General features: G+C 38.5%; 1 protein-coding gene across 10 annotated transcripts in view; it reads left to right on the top strand.

The window, feature by feature from the left end:
- The window catches only part of LOC148845979 (NAD(P)-binding Rossmann-fold superfamily protein), a 70,559-nt gene that overhangs the window by 31,059 nt on the left and 19,314 nt on the right, over positions 1-20,186 (top strand). For 5 of the 10 annotated variants that reach the window (XR_016101976.1, XR_016101974.1, XM_088953638.1 and 2 more), the window contains one exon: positions 10,431-10,511. Coding sequence is in view for 6 of the 10 variants with exons in the window: in XM_088953638.1 (XP_088809764.1) it covers positions 10,431-10,511 (81 nt within the window). In the remaining 4 variants the exon portion in view is untranslated. Of the gene's footprint in view, positions 1-10,427; positions 10,512-20,186 lie in introns of all 10 variants that reach the window. The other 5 variants (XR_016101975.1, XR_016101973.1, XM_088953637.1 and 2 more) reach the window with 1 other exon arrangement.

Here is a 20,186-nt window from a genome sequence, read left to right as displayed (position 1 = left end):
CAAAAAATGGCTGAATAAGGAACTAATAAGATATGCAAAAGGAAATAATGAGCTCTCTCTCAAGTATACAAATAAGAGCTTTTCACTTGATCATTATGGCCTTGTACAAGGCATATGGTCTGGGATGATCAACATCACTAATGCAAACTCTGTAAAGATGATGGGGAATCCGGTTACCACCTTTTGGTCTCTTGTAAGGTTACTAAAACTGTTTGGGAGTGGGTACTTTCTCGCTTTGGGTGTACGTGGAACCCTCCTGAGAGTGTCCAAGGTTTGTTCTCCCCTTCGTTTTTCAGATGGCCTAAGAAGCAAGGGAAGATGATGTGGAGGAGTATTAGGGCAGCTGTGTGTTGGTCACTATGGGAGGAAAGAAACTCTCGAATATTTTCAGAAAAGGAAAGATCCCTGGAAGAACTATTAGACCTAATACTTTTAAGGGCTGCCCACTGGCTAAAAACTATGGAACTGTTCTCAGACTTTCCTATTGCTGACCTGTTAAGAAACTGGAAAGAGATAGCAACCTCTACTCTGTGTAAGAGGACTCTTAGTCCCTTGTGGTCCCCTCCTCCCTCCGGATTTATAAAAGTGAATTTTGATGGCAGTAGCATATGGAATACATGGCCCTCTGGGATTGGGGGAGTTTTCAGGAATGAGGAAGGGATTGTTATTGCTCTGTTCTCAAGCCCTATTGGAGAAGGAGACTCTCTTAGGGCTGAGATCCTTGTAGCTTTGGAAGGGGTTCAAAGAGCAAGGGAACTAAATATCAGTCGGCTGATTTTGGAAGGTGATTCAAAGGTGGTGATTAGCTGGTTGAAGAAAGAGGACAGTGGCTTGTGGAGTTACAATAATGAAAATAAAAAATTCTTATGGCTATGTAGAGGCATTGAGATACAATACAGCTGGGTGAAAAGGACTGCTAATTTTTTTGCAGATGGGTTGGCCAAGCAAGGGGTGAATAGGGAGGCTATTTTTTAATCTTCTTTCATTGTAATTTTCTGATGGGGAGATAAAACTCTTTATCTCCCCCTTTTTTGTACCTAAAGCTTCATAATTCTTAATAAAGTTTCTGTTATTGATAAAAAAAAAAACTCTGATTCTTCTTTGGGCTATGCATTGGAAAAATTGAAAGAGGTATTTCTTCTCAATGGATGTCTGAAAATGGTGCATCTCCTTTTTTTTTAGAAATTTCCTCTTGTTTTTCTTACGAATGCTCATCTTTTTATTTCTTAGCTTGTGCTTGAGAATACATATATGTTCATACCCAAAACTCTCTAGTGACAGGGTTTCCAATATTTTAAAAATTTGAAGAATCAATAATGGTACAAGAAACATTTTAATTACTCTGTTAGACATAACTTTAACAGGGGAGGTCTTAGTCCAATTTGAAAAGAGGGGAGGTTTTAGCATTTCAGAGAAACCTCAGGGGATGTTTAAGACTTTTACTGGGTTATAAGTATTTAGCAAAGATGTGATTCAGTCCACTAAAATCTGGGAAATAATCTCTGATTATTGCAAGAAAAGAAAAAGGAATAGAAGAAAACAGTAGAAAAGAAAGAAGAAGATGGAAAAGAAGGGAGAAGGAGAAGAGAGTTTGATGTCTTCTCTCCTTTCTCTCTAATCCTTTTATTAATCTCACTTAATTAGAACTAATTACAAGTCTGCCCTTAAGTGGGCGGCCAATTCAACACACTTTAAAGAAATAAAAAAGATTTAACAGATCCATAAAGAAAAAGACTCATCATCAAACAAAACATGTAAGAAGCACTAAGAACAAGAAAATAATGCACTAGGTCCTGTTTGGCCCAATCTCTCTACACTCCCTCTCAAGCTAAGCATAGATATCAATCATGCCCAGCTTGCTTATATAGTATATCAACTTCTCTTTCGGAACACCTTTTGTCAAAATATCAGCCAACTGTTCTTCAGAAGCAATAAATGGCAAGCAGACTTCCCCTGAAGCAACTCTTCTTGGTATAAAATGTTTATCAACCTCTATGTGCTTAGTTCTGTCATGTTGGACGGGATTATGTGCAATGTTGGTAGCTGCCTGGTTGTCGTAATATAACATCATTGGCTTTTCATTATAGACTGCTTCTTACTCCTCCATGAAACAATGTTTCTTGCCACCATAGCATAGTATCCCAAAGTGAATCTCCTATCATCAATACATCTAGCTTAGTCAGCATCAGTGTAAGTAGATCAAGGACATACATTGAGAAATGAAGATACCATCCTTAGACTGAGCAACTTCAATTCCCAAGAAATATCTAAGTTCACCCTTGTCTTTGATTTCAAATTCAGTGTTAAGAAATCTTTTGAGATTAACAACTTCTTGGGTGTCATCACCAATAACCACAATGTCATCAACATAAAGAATCAGAAGGGTCACCAAGGAATCTCTCCTCTTAACAAATAGAGTATGATTAGACTGAGTCTGTGTGTAACCAAAGGTAACAAGGGTAGCTTAGAATCTCTGAAACCAAGCTCTAGGAGACTATTTGAGGCCATAAAGAGAATTTCTCAATTTACACACCATTCCTTGCATTTCCTTGTCATACACCCCTAGAGGTAAAGAAATATAGACCTCTTCATGCAGGTCTCCATTCAAGAAGGCATTTTTAACATTAAATCAGTGAAGTGGCTATTGAAGTCATTTTTTTTATTCAAATAATTTGTAATAAGTGGGCTAGCTAGTCTACTAGCCAAATCATTAAAATTATAAAAAAGTATCCCATATGGGAGTTCCCCCTCTTAAGTGGGGAGTTCTCTCTCTTTAAGTGGGGAGTTCCCTCTCTTTAAGTGGGAGGGACAGGTGTCCACCTAGGAGGAGGGGTAGTTACATAACCACCCCACTCCCTATTTAAGCTCCTTAAGGGGAAGCTAGAAACACATACACATGAAGAGACTCTTCGGAGAAAATTTTCACAATAGATTCTTAAGAAAAGCAAAGATAAGGAGAGAAGAAAAGAGAAGTGCTCAAGGGAAGACAAGGAAGGAAAAGTCTCACTAATACAGGTAGAGAAAAGGAAAGTCCTCTCTGTGAATACTTCCTATTTATGCCTTCTGCTATGTATCCTTCTTTTTCTCTCTTTTGTTATTACTATTGAGAAAGGAAAAAGAGGGAAATAAACCATCTACAACCAGGTGCCTCTACTTGGTTGATTATGGTCGTTCTTTCAAGACAAAGTTAGGGATTGAACCATCTACAGTTTAAATCTCAAAGGCTGATTATGGTTCCCTTCAAATGAAAATGAAGAGTAGGGGGGAATAAACCATCTACAACCAGGTGCCTCTACTTGGTTGATTATGGTCCCTCTTTCAAGACAAAGTTAGGGAGTAAACCATCTACAGTCTAAATCTCAAAGGCTGATTATGGTTCCATTCAAATGAAAATGAAGAGCAGAGGGACGAAAATCATCTACAATCAAATATTCAATTTGATTGACTATAGTTCCCTTTTAGTATGCAAAATTCCGAGTAAGGCTGTCTACAATCAGAATTTCATCTGATTGACTACAACTTATTATGAAGAACGGAGTGAGAAGGAAATTTTCTTTGTATTAAAGAAAAGAGAAATGTATTGCTGTATAGTTTCTTAATTGTATTTTCTTTTTCTTTCTTGTCATTCTTGTACACTTGATGTAAAAGAAAAGCAAATGAAAAGTTCTTTTTCAAGTATCCTATTGTTCTTTTCTTTTGTTCTATGCATTCATTTCTCCAAGTTAGAATCAAAAGGTGTTCTCTACTTTCTTATGGGGATGTAATTAAGGGGAACAATCCGTATGATTTCCTGAATGGGCCTTACCGAAAATAATAAAAACTCATTCACTTGATTAAGTGAATTATGTTGCATGAGAATTTATTAAAATTTTCACACCAACAGTGGCCAATCAAAAGTAGCAACTAGAGATAGCAAAACCCGAATTGAAGTCATTTTAGCCATAGGAGCAAAAGTTTACAAGTAATCAATACCATACATCTAAGTGTAACCTTTAGCAACGAAACAAGCCTTAAACCTCTCAATAGTTCCATCATAATGATACTTGATAGTGAACACCCATTTACAACCAACTAGTTCCTTCCCCTCAAGCAAGTCAACAATTTCCTAGGTATTGTTCTTGTGCAAAGCATTTAGTTTAGTCATCATAGCATCCCTCCATTCTAGTCTGGATAAGGCTTCTAGGACAAACTTGGGGATTGCATGTGTAAAAACAAAGGCAAGAAAGGAATAATAGATTGGGGAAAGAAGGCTATAGGACAGGTGTTTGGAGATGCAATGGGACGTACACTTCCGTTTGCCCTTGCGAAGGGCAATAGAAAGATCAAGGTTTGGGAAGGTATTAGAAGGGGTAGAGGAGGGCTATCTTGTTACCTCAGTAGTGATGGGAGATGCAAGAAATTTAGTCGAAGAAGGGGAAATAACTTGCTCATACCTAAATCTTTGTCTTTGGTACCACCTTTAGACAATAGGATGAGAAATGAATGTGGGAGGATGAGCTAGAGGAGGGGGGCTGGAACATGTGAAGGAGACTCAATAGAAGACTCAAGAGGAATTAGAAGAGGAACAACTGGGGACATAGCAAATAATTCCTTTGAATGCTCCCCCTCAAGAGAATGGACAAAGAAAGGGACAGACTCTGCAAATGTTTCATCCCTAGAAACAAAGCGGGTTTCATGGACTTGATTAGAACAGTAACAACCCTTTTGTGTTGAGGTATATTCTAGAAAGACACACTTGTGTGCTTTAGGCTCAAATTTATGTCTCTGATGACTGTGAACATGAACATAGTAAGTGCACCCAAAAACTCGGAGAGGGAGAGAGAAGAGATCCTCATCCAAAAAGAGAAGGCTAAAGGGGGTTTTGAAACCCATAACCTAGAAAGGCATATAGTTTATCAGGTATGTAGCTATAAGGACAACAACCCCCCAAACTTAATAAGAACGTGAGATGCAAAGAGGAGTTTGTTAACATCCTCAACCACTTGAATGTTCTTTCTTTTCTTCACTTCATTCTATTGTGGAGTGTAGGAACAAGAACTTTGATGAATGACAACAAAGGTATCAAAGTAGGAAAGGTTCTTCTTAAAATATTCCTTAGCATTATCAGATTGGAATATTTTGATCCGAGTATTAAACTAGGTAAGAATAAGTTCATGAAACTTCTACACAATAGTTGGTATTCGGGATCTCATTAGGTAAATCCAAGTATAGCGAGATAAATCATCAATGAAAAGGATAAAATACTTGTTACCTCCCATAGTAGATAAATGATATGGCCCCCATACATCAAAGTGTACAATATGGAAAAGAGAAACTGATCTTTTATTACTCGTTGAATATGAATATCTACAATATTTTGCAAGTTCACATGACTCACAATGAAGACTTGATAGAGATTCCCTTAAATGTTTCTAGAAACAAATCACTGAAAGCAAAAAAAAGACAAATGACCAAAATGTAAATGACATAACATGACTCTATCAGCGGATTTGATGAAATAAACTCCATAACTACTCCATGAGGTGGTCCAAGACTTCTATCAGGTGTGTCTAGCAAGTATATTCCATTCGCCTCATGGCCACTCCAGTGTTTTAAAAGGCGCGCGTAGGTGAGGCACATTTTTAGGGTATGCGCCTCGCTTGGATCCTAGACACAGCCCTTTCAAAAGGCACACCCTTTGTTTGCTAATGTTATTCATTCATTCATTTTAATAAAATATCTTCTTAAAAGGAAATTAAAGTTATAAAATCATTATTTTTATGTGAGAGTTAAGAATTTAAGACCCTAACATGGATTTGTTTAGGCTTGCCTCGAGGGGCGTGGTACAAAGGTGGCGTAGAATCAAAATGCAATATGTTTTACATCACTTTATCTACTTGAAGTAATGTAATTGAAGAAAAAAAGAGATTTGTGGGTTTTACATGCTTGAAAATTCTTTATATGTTTGATTTTATTTTTAAATTTTCATTTGAATACTCTTTACATGTTATGTTTATGTATTTTAATTTTAGACAATAGGTTTTATAAAATATTTATTTTAATATTTAGGTTTATAGTTTTATTAATATTATGTTTAATATTTTTTGAATTTTTGACCTTTTTATTTTTTAGCACTTTTTTTTGTATTTTTACGCCTTGCTTAAAAAAGGCACACTCCTCAGCTTGTGCCTTGGGCAAATTGGCCCTTGCACTTTTAAATCACTAGGCCACTTCCAATCGTCCTTTGAGATTTTTTGTCCTGAAAAACACAATGAGTAGGAAAAAAGGTTATGATACATTTCATGGGTTTAGTCAAACTACTAACATATAAAAGGTTGGTGTTAAGTTTGGGAACATGAAGAACAAACGATAAAACAAGGGATTTAGAGGCTTTGATATCCCCTTTACCGGAGATGGAAGCAAGAGACCCATCAACAAGGGATATCTTCTATCTGCCAGAAAGGAGCTGATATGAACAAAAAGGTCAAATATGCTTGTCATATGGTCTGATACACCAGAATCAATAGTCCAAAGGAATTTATGATTAGTTGAAATAGTAGCATGATTTGTAGAAGCACAAATACTTGAGTGAGCAAATGCAGATGAAGAGGTGTTGCTTGAGGAGTTGGATGCTGCAATTGTAGTTTCCAAGTGATTAATTAGTCTCCTATACCTTTCAAAATTTTCCTTTACTATTGCCAGTTGCTCCATAGTAGACTTCTCACTTTCTCTATTTCTGCCTTTAGGTATAGTAGCAACATTTTCTTTCTTAGGATTCCTAGTGTAACCATTCTTCTTAGAATTGTTGTTGTTGTTGTTCTGAAACCTTTTTGGGAGAAGATCTGGATGTAGTTTCCAACAAGTGTCCTTGGTATGTTTTGGTTTCTTGCAGTATTCACATATCACATCTTTTTCCTTAGTCGACCCCTTTGGCTTTATCCCATCATGTGCAAAATGCTCTAGAGGTGGTCCCTGTAACTGTACTTTCTACTTACTCTCTTCACAACTCATAATAGAAGGGTTACTTCATCTTTGGCTAGAATATTTTGCCGCGTAATGTCAAACTCAGGGTTGAGTCTTGTGAGAAACTCAAAAACCCTATTTTTTTTTCTATTAGTTTCCTAAATGTCTTTGCATCCATGGTGCTCTCCCATGCAATAGTCTCCATTACATCAATCTCCTACCATAGTGACTTCAACATAGAATAGTAAACAACTATGCTCTTCTCCCCTATCTCAGATTGTTCACATCATTCTTCAACTTATAGGCTCTTGTAACATTCAATTTCTAAGAATATGTTTCTATAACACTATCCCAAATTTCCTTGGCCGAAGTCATCTAGAGGTAATGCTAACTTTTGTGAGGTTGGATAGAGTTGACTAACCATACAACCACTGTGTAGTTCTCCTATATCAATTTTTCATGGATCAGTCTTTGTCGGTTTCTCCTTAATTCCTGTGAGATACCCTAGTTTACCTCACTACAAAGTACAAACATAAATCCTTATAAATTGTGCCCAAGCCAAGTAATTTGTACCGTCCAGTTTAATTGTGGTCATTCCAGCCAAAATGGAACCTACTGGACCAACCCCGGACACCGGGATCTGCTTCGTCTCACTTTCAGATTGCTCCATTGATCAAACGAAAGTCAAAACACAAGGTTTTAGTCTCTATGGACCTAATTGAGGTTAGTCCAGTACCTATAGGACCCAAAATTAAGGTTTCATTGCACTTGGCTACTTGGGTGAAAAGGGAGAAGAAGCAACCACTCCTATAAGAGCTTCCCAAACCCTCTACCAACTAGGCACAAATGTTCTCTGAACATCAGCAACTTATCTCTTCATACACTCTTCTAATCGAAGGGTGTATGGGAAAAGAAAGAAAAAAGAAAGGAAGAAAGGAAGAAAGGAAGAGGTGCTCTAATACCAAGATGTGATTCAGTCCACTAAAAACTAGAAAATAATCTCTGATTATATCAAGAAAAGAAGAGAGAAGAAGAAAACAGTAGAAAAGAAAGAAGAAGATGGAGAAGGGAGGAGAAGAGAGTTCGATGTCTTTTCTCGTTTCTCTCTAATCCTTTTATTAATCTCACTTAATTAGAACTAATTACAAGTCTGCCCTAAGAAGGCTGCCAGCTCATCAACACACCTAAAGGAAATAAAAATTATTAATATGCCCATAAAGATAAAGGCCCATTATCAAACAAAACATGTAAGAAGCACTAATAACAAGAAAATAATGCACTAGGGCCCATTTGGCGCAGTCTCTCTACAAGCAATCAAAAAATTTGGTACAAAGTAGAGTTATATTAGGAGTTAGGATAGATAAAAGAAGAGCAATTAACGATTTCCTTTGCAAAAGTGCACTGCCTAGTTATAGAACTTTTGACCAAGGGATCTGCATATGCTAGCTGATCTGGTCCAAAGTGAAAACATATTTGCAAGTTGCTGATCTTGTCCAAGCTGAAACTGTATTGGTAAGGGGTATCATTGCAGGAATATACTTGCTTTTTTTTCTGATGAGTGGTGATGGTTCACTAGGCCAGATCATGAACAAGTGGTAAAGAATTAGGCTGACTTGGAGATTAAAGATGCTTATGCTGCCCGATGGGGTAAAGGGCAATTAAAATATAAAGATGCTGTTAGCTAATTGTAGAAACATTACTAGTGTTCTTGTAAATGTTTTGTATATGCTTGGTTCCGTGGGTGTTTATAGATGACCCATTTATAAATGTTTGTTTGTACTGCTTTGCTTTAAACATTTGTTGCTTTTTTTGTTTTGTTGGGTATTACTTTAAACGTTTTTTACTTTCCACCTCAGATTAGCACCCCTTAAAGTATGCCACATAAGCATTTCATTTCAAGAAATGCTGGGGCATTGGGGGAAATGAGAATTTGACGTTTCCCCAAATGCCCCATGCACATAAATCAAAGTGTTTCAGTTTTTCAGTGTTTATTTGATAAATGGTGAAACCAAACAGTGGTTTCATATGTAATAAACGCCAATGCCTATGTGTCACCAATGTGGCGGTGTTTTTTCAGTAAATGCCCACAGAACCGAACATAGCCTTTATGTCTTGGAGGGCAGTATTGTAATTTTGGCTTAATTTAGGCTTATATTGTTTGATGGTGGACAAGCCAATTATCCAGCATGGTTATGAAACCTGATAACTGTTGGATATAAATAGGGTTTTGAGAAAGAGTAGACGGCTGAGTCACACAGCCTTGACTTAGAGTCTTTGCTATTTCACCTTAGAACACTAATTCTAGATTGGAGTCACACGTCTAAGAAATTGAGTCATGGCACCAAGGCACACAGTGATTAAGGAAAATGCTTAATTCATTCACCGTTGAAAACAAATTAGTGTATCCCTTTATATTGGCAAGCTTTCTCGCTAGGGAAGACTGAAGAAAATCAGTGTTAAAACTTAATTACTTCTTTCTAACTAATTATCCTAGAAGAGTACAATTTAACTCTCAATTCATTTCTTAGTGACTATGTACTTCTCAATCTTCAAGATAAATGTTGTCATTTTACATTCTTCAATTCCAAAAAGCTCCAACACCAAGGTTAATGGAAATTGTATTTTTTTTATCAGTAAACATGTATTTTATTAAAATTCAGATTGTAAACAGTTTATACAACTTGGTGATGGGACTGTTGATCCCCTTTTATCACTCTATTCTATCCCTTATTACAGTGCAGCCCAAAATATTGTTGTCTCAATGCCCCTTGTTTTGCTAAACCATCAACTAAACCATTTGCACTTCTTCGGACCCATTTAAATTCAGCCTCAACCTCCTTTGCAATCTTCTCCACTTCCCTAATCACATGTTTAAACTTGTATTCTCAATTCATGTTTTAACTTACTGGGTTGGATGGCTATGGATTTGGATTTTGGGTATGGGTATGGTTTAGAGACACGGGTTTGGATATGGGCAATGGGTATAATAGTGAAAAGAGATCAAGGAGAGGAACATTATACGCCTCCTCCATTTGTATCCTTATTCTTATTTATTTAATGAAATATTTTGTTATTGATAAAAAAAGCAATATATGTCTCTAGAATGGGGAGAGGGTTCCAATTAATGGCAGCCAATAAAGATGACAGAACAGGAAGAAGTTTGTAAAGGAGGCAGATAAAGGTGAGAATCCTATAGTTAAGTTTGTAGAGAGCAAGGGTTGCAAGTTGAATGCCCAAAAAAGAATAATAATAGGATTCTTATATTGACTTATAAAATTAGCACATTAGTTACTATAAACCATTCGACGTCTGGTCCTATTGGGTATACTCCAGCTTACTAGAACTTAGATCTTTATATTAGTTGCCACTTGTTAGGGTTCTAGCATATCCACTAATGCACATGTATGTTCAGTTCTTTGATATTTTCTTTCCTTTTTCTGTTTTGTAGTTTTTTCCATTCTAATCCTACTTGTGTTATTTGCCAGAAGCGTGTTTCATCAGAAAGGTGTGCAGAGCTGACAATCATAGCAGCAACTCATGGGCTAAAGGAAGTTTGGATATCAGATCAGGTCCGTATGGACATAAATGCTTTCTCATTACTCATTAGTATATTATATTTCTCTTTGGAGAATATTGTTACACAGGGTGTACAACATATTCATAGAACTACATTTCCTTCCAATGAGATTATACTATTGCTTTCCTCCTATAGAACATGCCTAAAACAAGTCTCATTAATGAATCATTGCAATCCTGTTATTAAGCTATTATACCAGATTCCTGTACATGTTTAGTGTTTGATACCAAATACTGCATGGATATTTCTAGATGCACTCTATATCATTAATACTTTTAAAATACCTTTAGTGATATATTTTGTTTTGATCAGCAAAGAATATTTCTATTCAATTAAGAGAAACAGATAAAAAATTACAGCAAAATAGAAAACAGACATTGCACCACAAAGTGTTACAATAAAGCCCAGAGAAGCTGCTGCCTATGAACTCCCTGTTTGGCTAATGAATCAGCCATCCCATTTGCAGTTCTCCCGATCCATGTGAAAGAGGCATTGATTTCCCTTGCTAGGCTTCCATAAATCTAAGGAGCATTACCCCTTGTATTAGTCCATGATATACTAGTTTTGAGTCCCCTTCAACTTCAGAGTTTTTAAGATCTGCTTGGTTGGCAAGTTTTAACCTTTGTAGCAGTGTTAATAGTTCAGCCTTTAATGAATCACCTTCCCCTAAAGGTCCTGAACAGTGTTTTCAAAACCGGACCGGACCAGAAAACCAGGAACTGGTCAAATGATCGGTTCAATTTCACCCTAAAGTTGCCTTTTTGGCAAAAACCATTGATTTGGTCAGTGAACTGCTGACCCGGGTGGTCGAACCGTCGACCCAAACAACTGTTTTTGTCCGTTTTCTGTTTATTTATTTATTTATTTTGTCAGAGCGGGCCATTTGTTTGGACCGGATGGTTGGACCGGACGATTGGACTGTTCGACCTGGGAACCGGACCCCAAAACAGTTCCCTGTCCGGTCTGGTTTTAAAAACCTTGGTCCTGAATACAAAGGTTTAAAATGTCGATGTCGGTGGAAATTTTGGTCATCCAAATAAAGGAAACATGTTGCAAATGTTGAAAATATCGTATGGAAATATTGTAAAAATTATAGGCATGGTGGAAACATTGTAAAATGTTGTGAGGATTATTTAATTGTTATTTTACAGTTGCTGTTAGTGTGCTGTTAGCCTAAGATGCTGTCAGCCAGTTAGTTTCTTTCCTTTTTATTAGTTTGTTACTAGGGAGTGCCACTAGGGGCATACTTGTGATCTCCATTCCTTTTATATTAAGTTAATATAAATAACTAAACTAGCGGCAGCCAGAATAGTTTTTTGGTTCGTGTCTCTCAATCATATCTTCCTCTTCTCTTTTCTCTCTTCTCTTCTCTTCTCTTATCTTTCTCTCTCTCGTTTCTCTCTCTCCATGAATGATTACATGGTATCAGAGCAAGGTTCTGGGCTATAAAAACCTGTTTCTCCCATCTGAACTTCTTCGTCCTCTTTCTTCTTTGATTTCTTGGACGTGGAAGACAGAGAAACCCTAGCAGGCCACTTGCGGCTCTTCCTTTGTGTTCTTCCTTGGTCATAACACCAAGGAGACCCTAGCAGAAGAAGGGTGATGCAGTAAAGACTCCCTTCCTTATCTGTTCGATGCTGTGAGGTTAATTTCTGGGTTGGCACCTTCGTACAGGTGCTGGACAGGGTATGTGTTCATGTTTTTCTATGGCCAATGGTGTGAAGGCCTTACTTTTTTGGTTTTTAACCTTCGTTTAGATGCTGAACTGTTAGATTGCATGTGCTGTATCGAACTGCTAGTATACTATTCTAACGGCTGGTGCTGAACTGATTACTGTGCTGTTTTAATGGCTGAACCATCACTGAGTTGATTTCAGCAGTTCTTTGTTTTTCCACATTCCAGAAGTAAATTTGTTGGGGATCGGTATTCTGATTGTGGCTGTTGTGTAGTTGTGTGGGATTTGGTCTGATTCAGCAGTACTCTATGGCAAACTATGATTCAACTTCATTGGGGGTTACACCAGCCCGCAACATAGCTGGTATGGGAAGTGAAAACATGATGTTTCCCATGCCCATTACCCCTCTAAATGGTCTAAACTACCTGGAGTGGGCTAAAAGTGTAAAACTTTATGTAACAGCAAGGGGAAAAGATGGTTTCATAAATGGAAGGGTGAAAGAACCCAAGAGTGAGACAACTGAACATGATAGGTGGGACCAAGAAAATAGTATGGTGATGTCTTGGCTCCTTGCAGCCATGGAACCTGATGTGAAGAAGAACTTTATGTAGGCAGACACTGCTAGTGAGATTTGGGAACGGGCCAAAACCACCTATTCTGAGCAAAGGCATTATGCCAGTGTTTACCAGTTGCAAGCTGAATCCTCAACCTGTAAACAGGGAAATCGTAGTTTGTCTACCTATTATTCAGCCCTTTCATCCGTATGGAAAGAATTGGATCATTATCAGGCTATAGAGTGGAAACATGATGATAATGCTAAGGCCTACAGGAAGCTGGTTTCTCAACAGCGTGTGTTTGCCTTCTTGTTGGGACTGAACCCTGTCTATGAACCCTTGAGAGTTCAAATCTTAAGAAGTAAAGAGTTGCCATCGGTTCACGAGGTATATGCCCTTGTTCAATCTAAAGAAAGTAGGCGGAGTGTGATGGTTACAACCGAGGGGGAGCAACAAGTTTCATTGGCTGCATTGAGTAATAACAACATGGGGAAGAAAAGTGACACCAAGAAGGCTGTTGATAAAGGCAAGTTGTTTTGTACCCATTGTCAGTGCTAATGACATACACGTGACATGTTGGGACATTCACGGGAAACCCAAGTGGGCAGTGAAGAACTAAGAACAGGGTAAGGGGCATGGTCAGAAGAAGACGAACACAACACATAATGCAACACATGTGGCAACCCAAGATACTCAGGTTGTTGGTACTACCCGGGACCACCTTACTAATTCTGACCCCAAGGAAGATATCATGAATTCCTTTAGAGACCACTTGGAGTCATATGGTATGGCTTTGCGACAGATGGATAGTTTAGTCACTGGTACTCTTTCTACTTCATTTGCATCTACATCAGGTAATGCGGTTTCTGCATTCCATGTCACTACTACCACTGGTTCCTCTTGGATCATTGACTTAGGGGCCTCTAACCACATGACCGGTAAGCTGAACTTGTTTCAGACTTATAGCCTTTTGTCAGGAAGGGATAAAGTGAGGCTTGCATATGAATCATTCTCCTCCATTGCAAGCCAAGGATCAATATCTCTTTCCCATGGCCTTAACCTGAATTGTGTATTGCATGTCCCTCAACTTCCTGTAAATTTACTTTCAATTAGTAGTTTCACAAACTCTTTAAACTGTAGTGTAACCTTTTTTCCTGGTTCATGTGTTTTTCAGGATCTAACTTCTGGGAGGACGATTGGTAGAGGGAGCCTAGTGGATGGTCTCTACATTCTCGACAACAAAGTTGGTCTCTCGGTGTCATCCTCAGATTCATATAGCCAATCAAATAAGAGTCAAATTTTTTTGTAGCACAGTCGGTTAGATCATGTTTCTTTTGAAATAGTAAAGTCTTTGTTTCCGGTTTTATTTAGGTCATGTTCAGTTTCAGAGTTCCAGTGTCAAACGTGTCAGTTGAGCAAACAATGTAGAACAACTTTTCTCACTCAAATAATAAAAGATCAAGTGTTCCTTTTCATGTTGTGTATTCTGATGTATGGGGGCCTACTACTATAATCTTTGAGGGTGGATATAAGTACTTTATCACATTGATCAATGACTTCTCTCGCTATACATGGGTATTTCCTCTGCGTAGTAGAGATGAAGTTTCAAAGATTGTTAAAGACTTCCAGAGGATGGTATTTACGCAATTCCATGTTGAAATACAGATCTTCCAATCAGACAATGCAAAAGAATATTGCAATGGTGAGCTCAATGAGTTCTTTGCCTCCCACGGGTCTATTCATAGGAGCTCATGCGCAAGAACACCACAACAAAATGGTGTTGCAAAAGAAAAAACAGACACTTCCTTGAGGTAGCTCGCGGGATGATGTTACACATAAATGTTCCAAAAAGGTTTTGGATGGATGCTATACTTGCAGTTGCTTATGTCATCAATCGCATGCCCTCCAGAGTGCTGAACTACATGGCCCCTCATCAGTTGTTGTTCCCTCAGTCCCCTTTATTTTCCATTCCCATGAGAGTTTTTGGTTGTCGTGCCTGTCCATGATTTTTCTCCGTCTCGAGGTAAGTTAGACTCTCGCTCCATTCCTTGTATCTTTCTGGGGTATCCCTCATCTCAAAAAGGGTATCAGTGCTTTGATCCCGTTAGTCATAAGTTTTTTGTGTCTATGGATGTGTCCTTCTTTGAGTCTGAACCGTTCTTCCCTGCTTCTCCTCAGGGGGAGAGTAGTAGTGTGGAAGAGGAGAAGCAGGTTTAGGTCCGCCAAATCTCTCTTCCTTCTATTCCAGACCTTGCTCCCTTTCGTGTCTTCCAACATACACGCCGTAGAGATCAGCAATTTGATAGAGATGTGGAGTAGCCAAACATTGAGCAACTGACACTGTTAGACTCCCAGGAGGTAAGTCCAAACCCTATTGCACCTACTGATACTCCTACTCCTACTGTTGATGACCTTGACATTCCTATTGCTCAAAGAAAGGGAGTCAGGTCATGCACTACCAAACACCCCATTACCCAGTATGTCTCCTATGATCACATTTCCCCCTCATACCGAGCCTTTCTATCTACAGTTGATTGCATTCCTATTCCCAAAAATGTTGCAGAAGCCTTAAAATGTCCTGAATGGACAGATGCTATGAAGGAGGAGATTAATGCCCTTCATAAAAATCAAACTTGGGAATTGGTGGATCTTCTAAGGGGGAAAGACTCGGTGGGGTGTAAGTGGGTGTTTATAGTTAAACACAAGCCAGACAGGACAGTTGAAAGGTACAAAGCAAAATTAGTAGCCAAAGGGTACACTCAAGTGTACGAGGTTGACTATGATGAGACTTTTGCTCCAATAGCTAAGATGAACTCAATTAGGGTCCTCTTGTCATTAGCTCCTAACCTTGATTGGGAATTGCATCAATTGGGCATAAAGAATGCTTTTTTAAATGGTGACCTAGAGGAGGAAGTATACATGGTTCAACCCCCTGGATTCTATGCCAAAGGAAGTGAAAATAAGGTGTGCAAGCTGAGAAAGTTTCTTTATGGTTTATGTGATAGAACAAGAATTAGAAGAAATTGATGTCTTTCTATTGAGAAAGTAGTACATATATATACAGCCTTGTAGATACTAAAAAGGAAGAAAATCATATAGCGTTGCAGATACAAAAAAGGAAGAAAATCATACAGCCTTGCAGATACAAAAAAGGAAGAAAATCATACAGCCTTGTAGATACTAAAATAGGAAGAAAATCAAAGAAAGAATAATTCCTATAATCATGCTATTCCTAATAGGGCTAATACTACATATTTACAGCCTATAATTTCGTAACACTCCCCTTCAAGATGGAGCATAGATGTCAACAATGCCTAGCTTGTTACAAATATAAGAAATCCGAGCTCCCTTAAGTGCTTTTGTAAAGATATCACCTAACTGCTCTCCAGTCTTCACATATGCTGTAGAGATCAAGTTTTGTTGAATTTTCTCACGAACAAAATGACAGTTTACCTCAATATGTTTAGTTCGTTCATGAAAAATTGGATTCGAAGCAATATGAATCGCAGCTTGATTATCGCACCATAGCTTCGTTGGAACTGAGACTTTAAGACCGACCTCAGTTAAGAGTTGAGAAACCCACATAACCTCACACGAAGCTTGTGCCATTGCTCTATACTCAAATTCTGCACTAGATTGCGATACCACATTTTGCTTCTTACTCTTCCACGAAACCAGATTACCACCAACGAAAACACAATAGCCAGTAGTGGACCTTCGATCAATTTTGGAACTTGCCCAGTCCGCATCAGAAAAACACTCAATGTTACTGTGACCATGATTCCGATATAGTATCCCCCGTCCAGGAGCTCCTTTCAAGTAACACAAGATTTGTTCTTAGGTTGCCCAATGATGTACTGTAGGAGAGGACATAAATTGACTTACAATACTAACTGAGTAAGCAATGTCTGGACGAGTCATTGTGAGATAGTTCAACTTTCCAACTAATCTTCTATATCGTTCAGGATCATCAAAAGCATCTCCATCCTTTGTGAGTTGCTGGTTAGGAAGCTTTGGAGTACTACATTACTACATGGTTTGACTCCCAGTTTCCCAGTTTCTGTTAATAGGTCCAAAACATAATTCATCTGAGACAGGAAAATGCCACTTTTACTCCTTGCCACCTCAATCCTCAAGAAGTATTTTAGGTGCCCCAAATCTTTAGTATTGAACTGGCTCTGCAAGAAGGATTTCAAGGATGATGCCAAATGTGGATTGCTTATAGAAAGCAGTATGGTCAGATTTGCACTTCCTCATCCCAAACCTCTTTACTGCCTGACTGAATTTTCCAAACCAAGCTCGAGGACTCTGTTTTAGTCCATACAGTAATTTTTGAAGACAACAAACTTTCCCAGACTCCCCTTGAGCAACAAACCCAGGTGGTTGCTCCATATAAACCTCCTCCTTAAGAACTCCATGCAGGAAAGCATTTTTAATATCAAGCTGGTAAAGTGGCCAATCATATGTAGCTGCTAGAGAAATAAATAATCGAACTGAAGCCAATTTTTCCACAGGGGAGAAAGTATCAGAATAGTCCACTTCATATGTCTGTGCATAGCCTTTGGCCACCAGGCGAGCCACTGATCCATCCGCTTTCTTACCAGCAAGTAAATCAACCAGATCCCAAGTACCATTCTCAGTCAAGGCATTCATTTCCTCAAGCATGGCATCACACCACCCAGGATGGGATAAAGCCTGGTGAACAGTTTTGGGAATCCCTACAGAATCAAGAGAGGCAGCAAACGAACAAGAAGTAGAGGACAAATGATCATAGGTAACATAAGAGGAAATTGGATAAGTACGCCGACGTTTACCTTTCCGAAGAGCAATAGGTAGATCAATATCACTGGGCATTGGATCCGATGACGAAGAAGAGACCGGTGCCGGACTTGTCACAGGAGGATTAGGTCGTCGAGAATAGACTTGAGTAATAGGTAGTTTTGGTTGAGAAGGTGGTGGTGGGGGTATTGGAACAACACTAGCGTCTGGACCAGTGACATGATACACTAGTAGATCATCATCCTCTTGTGGATACACAGGTGTAGATGGAGCAGTAAAGAAAGGAAGATGTTCATGGAGCAGTAAAGAGAGGAGAAAAACACCAATACCCTTTTTGGAGACGAGAGTATCCCAGGAAGACACATTTTAATGACTTGGTTTCCAATTTGGAAACCTGCGGACGAACATCACGAACAAAACAAGAACATCCAAAGATACGAGGTTCAACAGGAAACACAGATTTATTAGGAAACAGAATCTTATAAGGGATCTGATCATTTAGAACAGTGGAAGGCATGCGATTAATCAAAAAACACGCTGTAGAAACTGCATCAGCCCAAAACTGTTTAGGAACATGTGTTTGAAATAAAAGAGCCCTGGCAGTTTCAAGAAGATGTCTATTTTTTCTCTCAGCCACTCCATTTTGAGATGGAGTATCAACACAAGATGATTGATGGAGAATTCCATTATGAGCCATGTAAGTCTGGAAGGAATCAGAGAAATACTCTTTGGCATTATCACTTCGCAATGTTTGTATAGACACATCAAACTGGGATTTTATTTCAGCACAAAAGGTTTTAAAATGTGAAAGCAACTCAGAACGAGATTTCATTAAATAAAGCCAAGTCATACGAGAAAAATCATCCACAAAGGTAACAGAATATCGAAATAATAGGGCAAGGTCCCCAAACATCTAAATGTACTAACTGAAAAGCATGACTAGCCCTTTTATTAACTCGAGAAGTAGACGGTAGACGATGGTGTTTTGCAAACTGACAAGACTCACAATCTAAAGAAGATACATCATGAAACTGAGGAGATAACTTCTTTAACAAAGGTAAAGATGGATGCCCCAACCGACAATGAGCTTCAAAAGGAGATAAAGTACTGGAACAGGCAATGGTCTGAGGTTCCTGGGTATCCAAAATGTACAAACCTCCTGATTCTCGTCCTTTACCAATAATCCTCTTCGTCATAAGATCTTGAAACAGACAATGATCAGGAAAGAATGGGATACAACAGTTAAGAGTACGAGTGAGTTTGCTAACAGATACCAAATTAAAAGAAAATTTTGGTAAACTCAATACGGATGACAAAGAAAGTGTTGGTGTGGGATTGATAGTGCCAGAACCAAGGACAGAAGAAATAGAACCATCTGCTAAGGTGACCGAAGAAGGAAAAGTGTGTGATTGGAAAGTGGAAAAGGGATTAGGATTACCTGTCATATGATCTGTTGCACCAGAACCAATGGCCCACTGAGAGGAAGAAGAAAGAAGACATGTATTGGTTTTACCTGACTCAGCAAGAGCAGTGATGGATTGAGATGAGTTCTTTAATGCCTCTTGATACTGGGTAAATTTTGCATACTCATTTGCAGAAATTGTAATGGTCTGATTTGACGATGGATGAGGAGCATCATTCCTAGTTACAACATGAGCTGACTGGGACCCAGAAGGCTTTTGGTTTTTCTTTAGCAACTTCTGGCAAGTCCTTTTAGTGTGTCTTGGTTCATGACAATAGTAGCAAACTACTCCCCCTATGGCCTGAGTTCCAGCATTCCAACCACTATTACTGCCACCTCTGCTACTATTCTGACTGACAAGTGCACTAGGTTGTTGTACAGGTGAGGTATGGGAACCAGTATCTGTACGAAGGACCCTAGTAAAGACCTCTTTTATAGAAGTAATCTCAGAATTAGATAGAATTTGTGACTTAGCACCATCAAATTGAGGATTAAGACCAACCAGAAAACTCATAATAGCCATCTGTTCACGTTGAGTCTGCTGAACTTTGATATCAGTACTGAAAGGTAACAAGGCGTTCAATTCTTCTTAAGTGCGTTTAAAATTCATGAAATAGGTCTGAAGAGATTGATCCTGTTGTTCAGCCCGATAAAATGTCTTGCAAGCATAAAAAATATGGGAAATATTTTCTTTACCAGAGAACATAAAAGCCAAATATTCCATTAGTTCTTTTACAAACTCACAGTAAGAGACATGACCGGCATACTCATTCTTAATAGAATTGCAGATTTGCAAAAACACTTGAGCGTCAATCCTTAGCCATTCAGTGCGGGTCTCATCAGTAGGAGAGTCCTTAGTCAGATGGTTGTCCTTAGAGATACTCCGTAAATACAAACGAACAGTCTTACTCTAGTCTAAATAATTAGTTCCGTTTAGTTTTTGTTCAGTGATCTTAGACAGTATGGGGATAACACTAGGCATAGCCAAGTTCTTTTGTTCAACCGCCATCATAAACACAGGAAAATAAACTTTTAACAACCAACAAAGCCAATAAAACACACTTAAACAGAATCGGCAGCAGATGCAACACCCAAACAACAAGAAACCACAACTAGCAGCACCGAAATATCAACTGTATAAAAAGAACAGAGAAGAAAGATTTTCCTGATGGGCAAACAAACACCACAGGAGTAACA

Source organism: Nelumbo lutea, chromosome 7 (genome assembly GCF_056320005.1).
Source record: "Nelumbo lutea isolate HS-2025 chromosome 7, American lotus-T2T, whole genome shotgun sequence".
Taxonomy (NCBI): domain Eukaryota; kingdom Viridiplantae; phylum Streptophyta; class Magnoliopsida; order Proteales; family Nelumbonaceae; genus Nelumbo; species Nelumbo lutea.
This window is presented reverse-complemented; position numbering and strand designations above follow the sequence as displayed.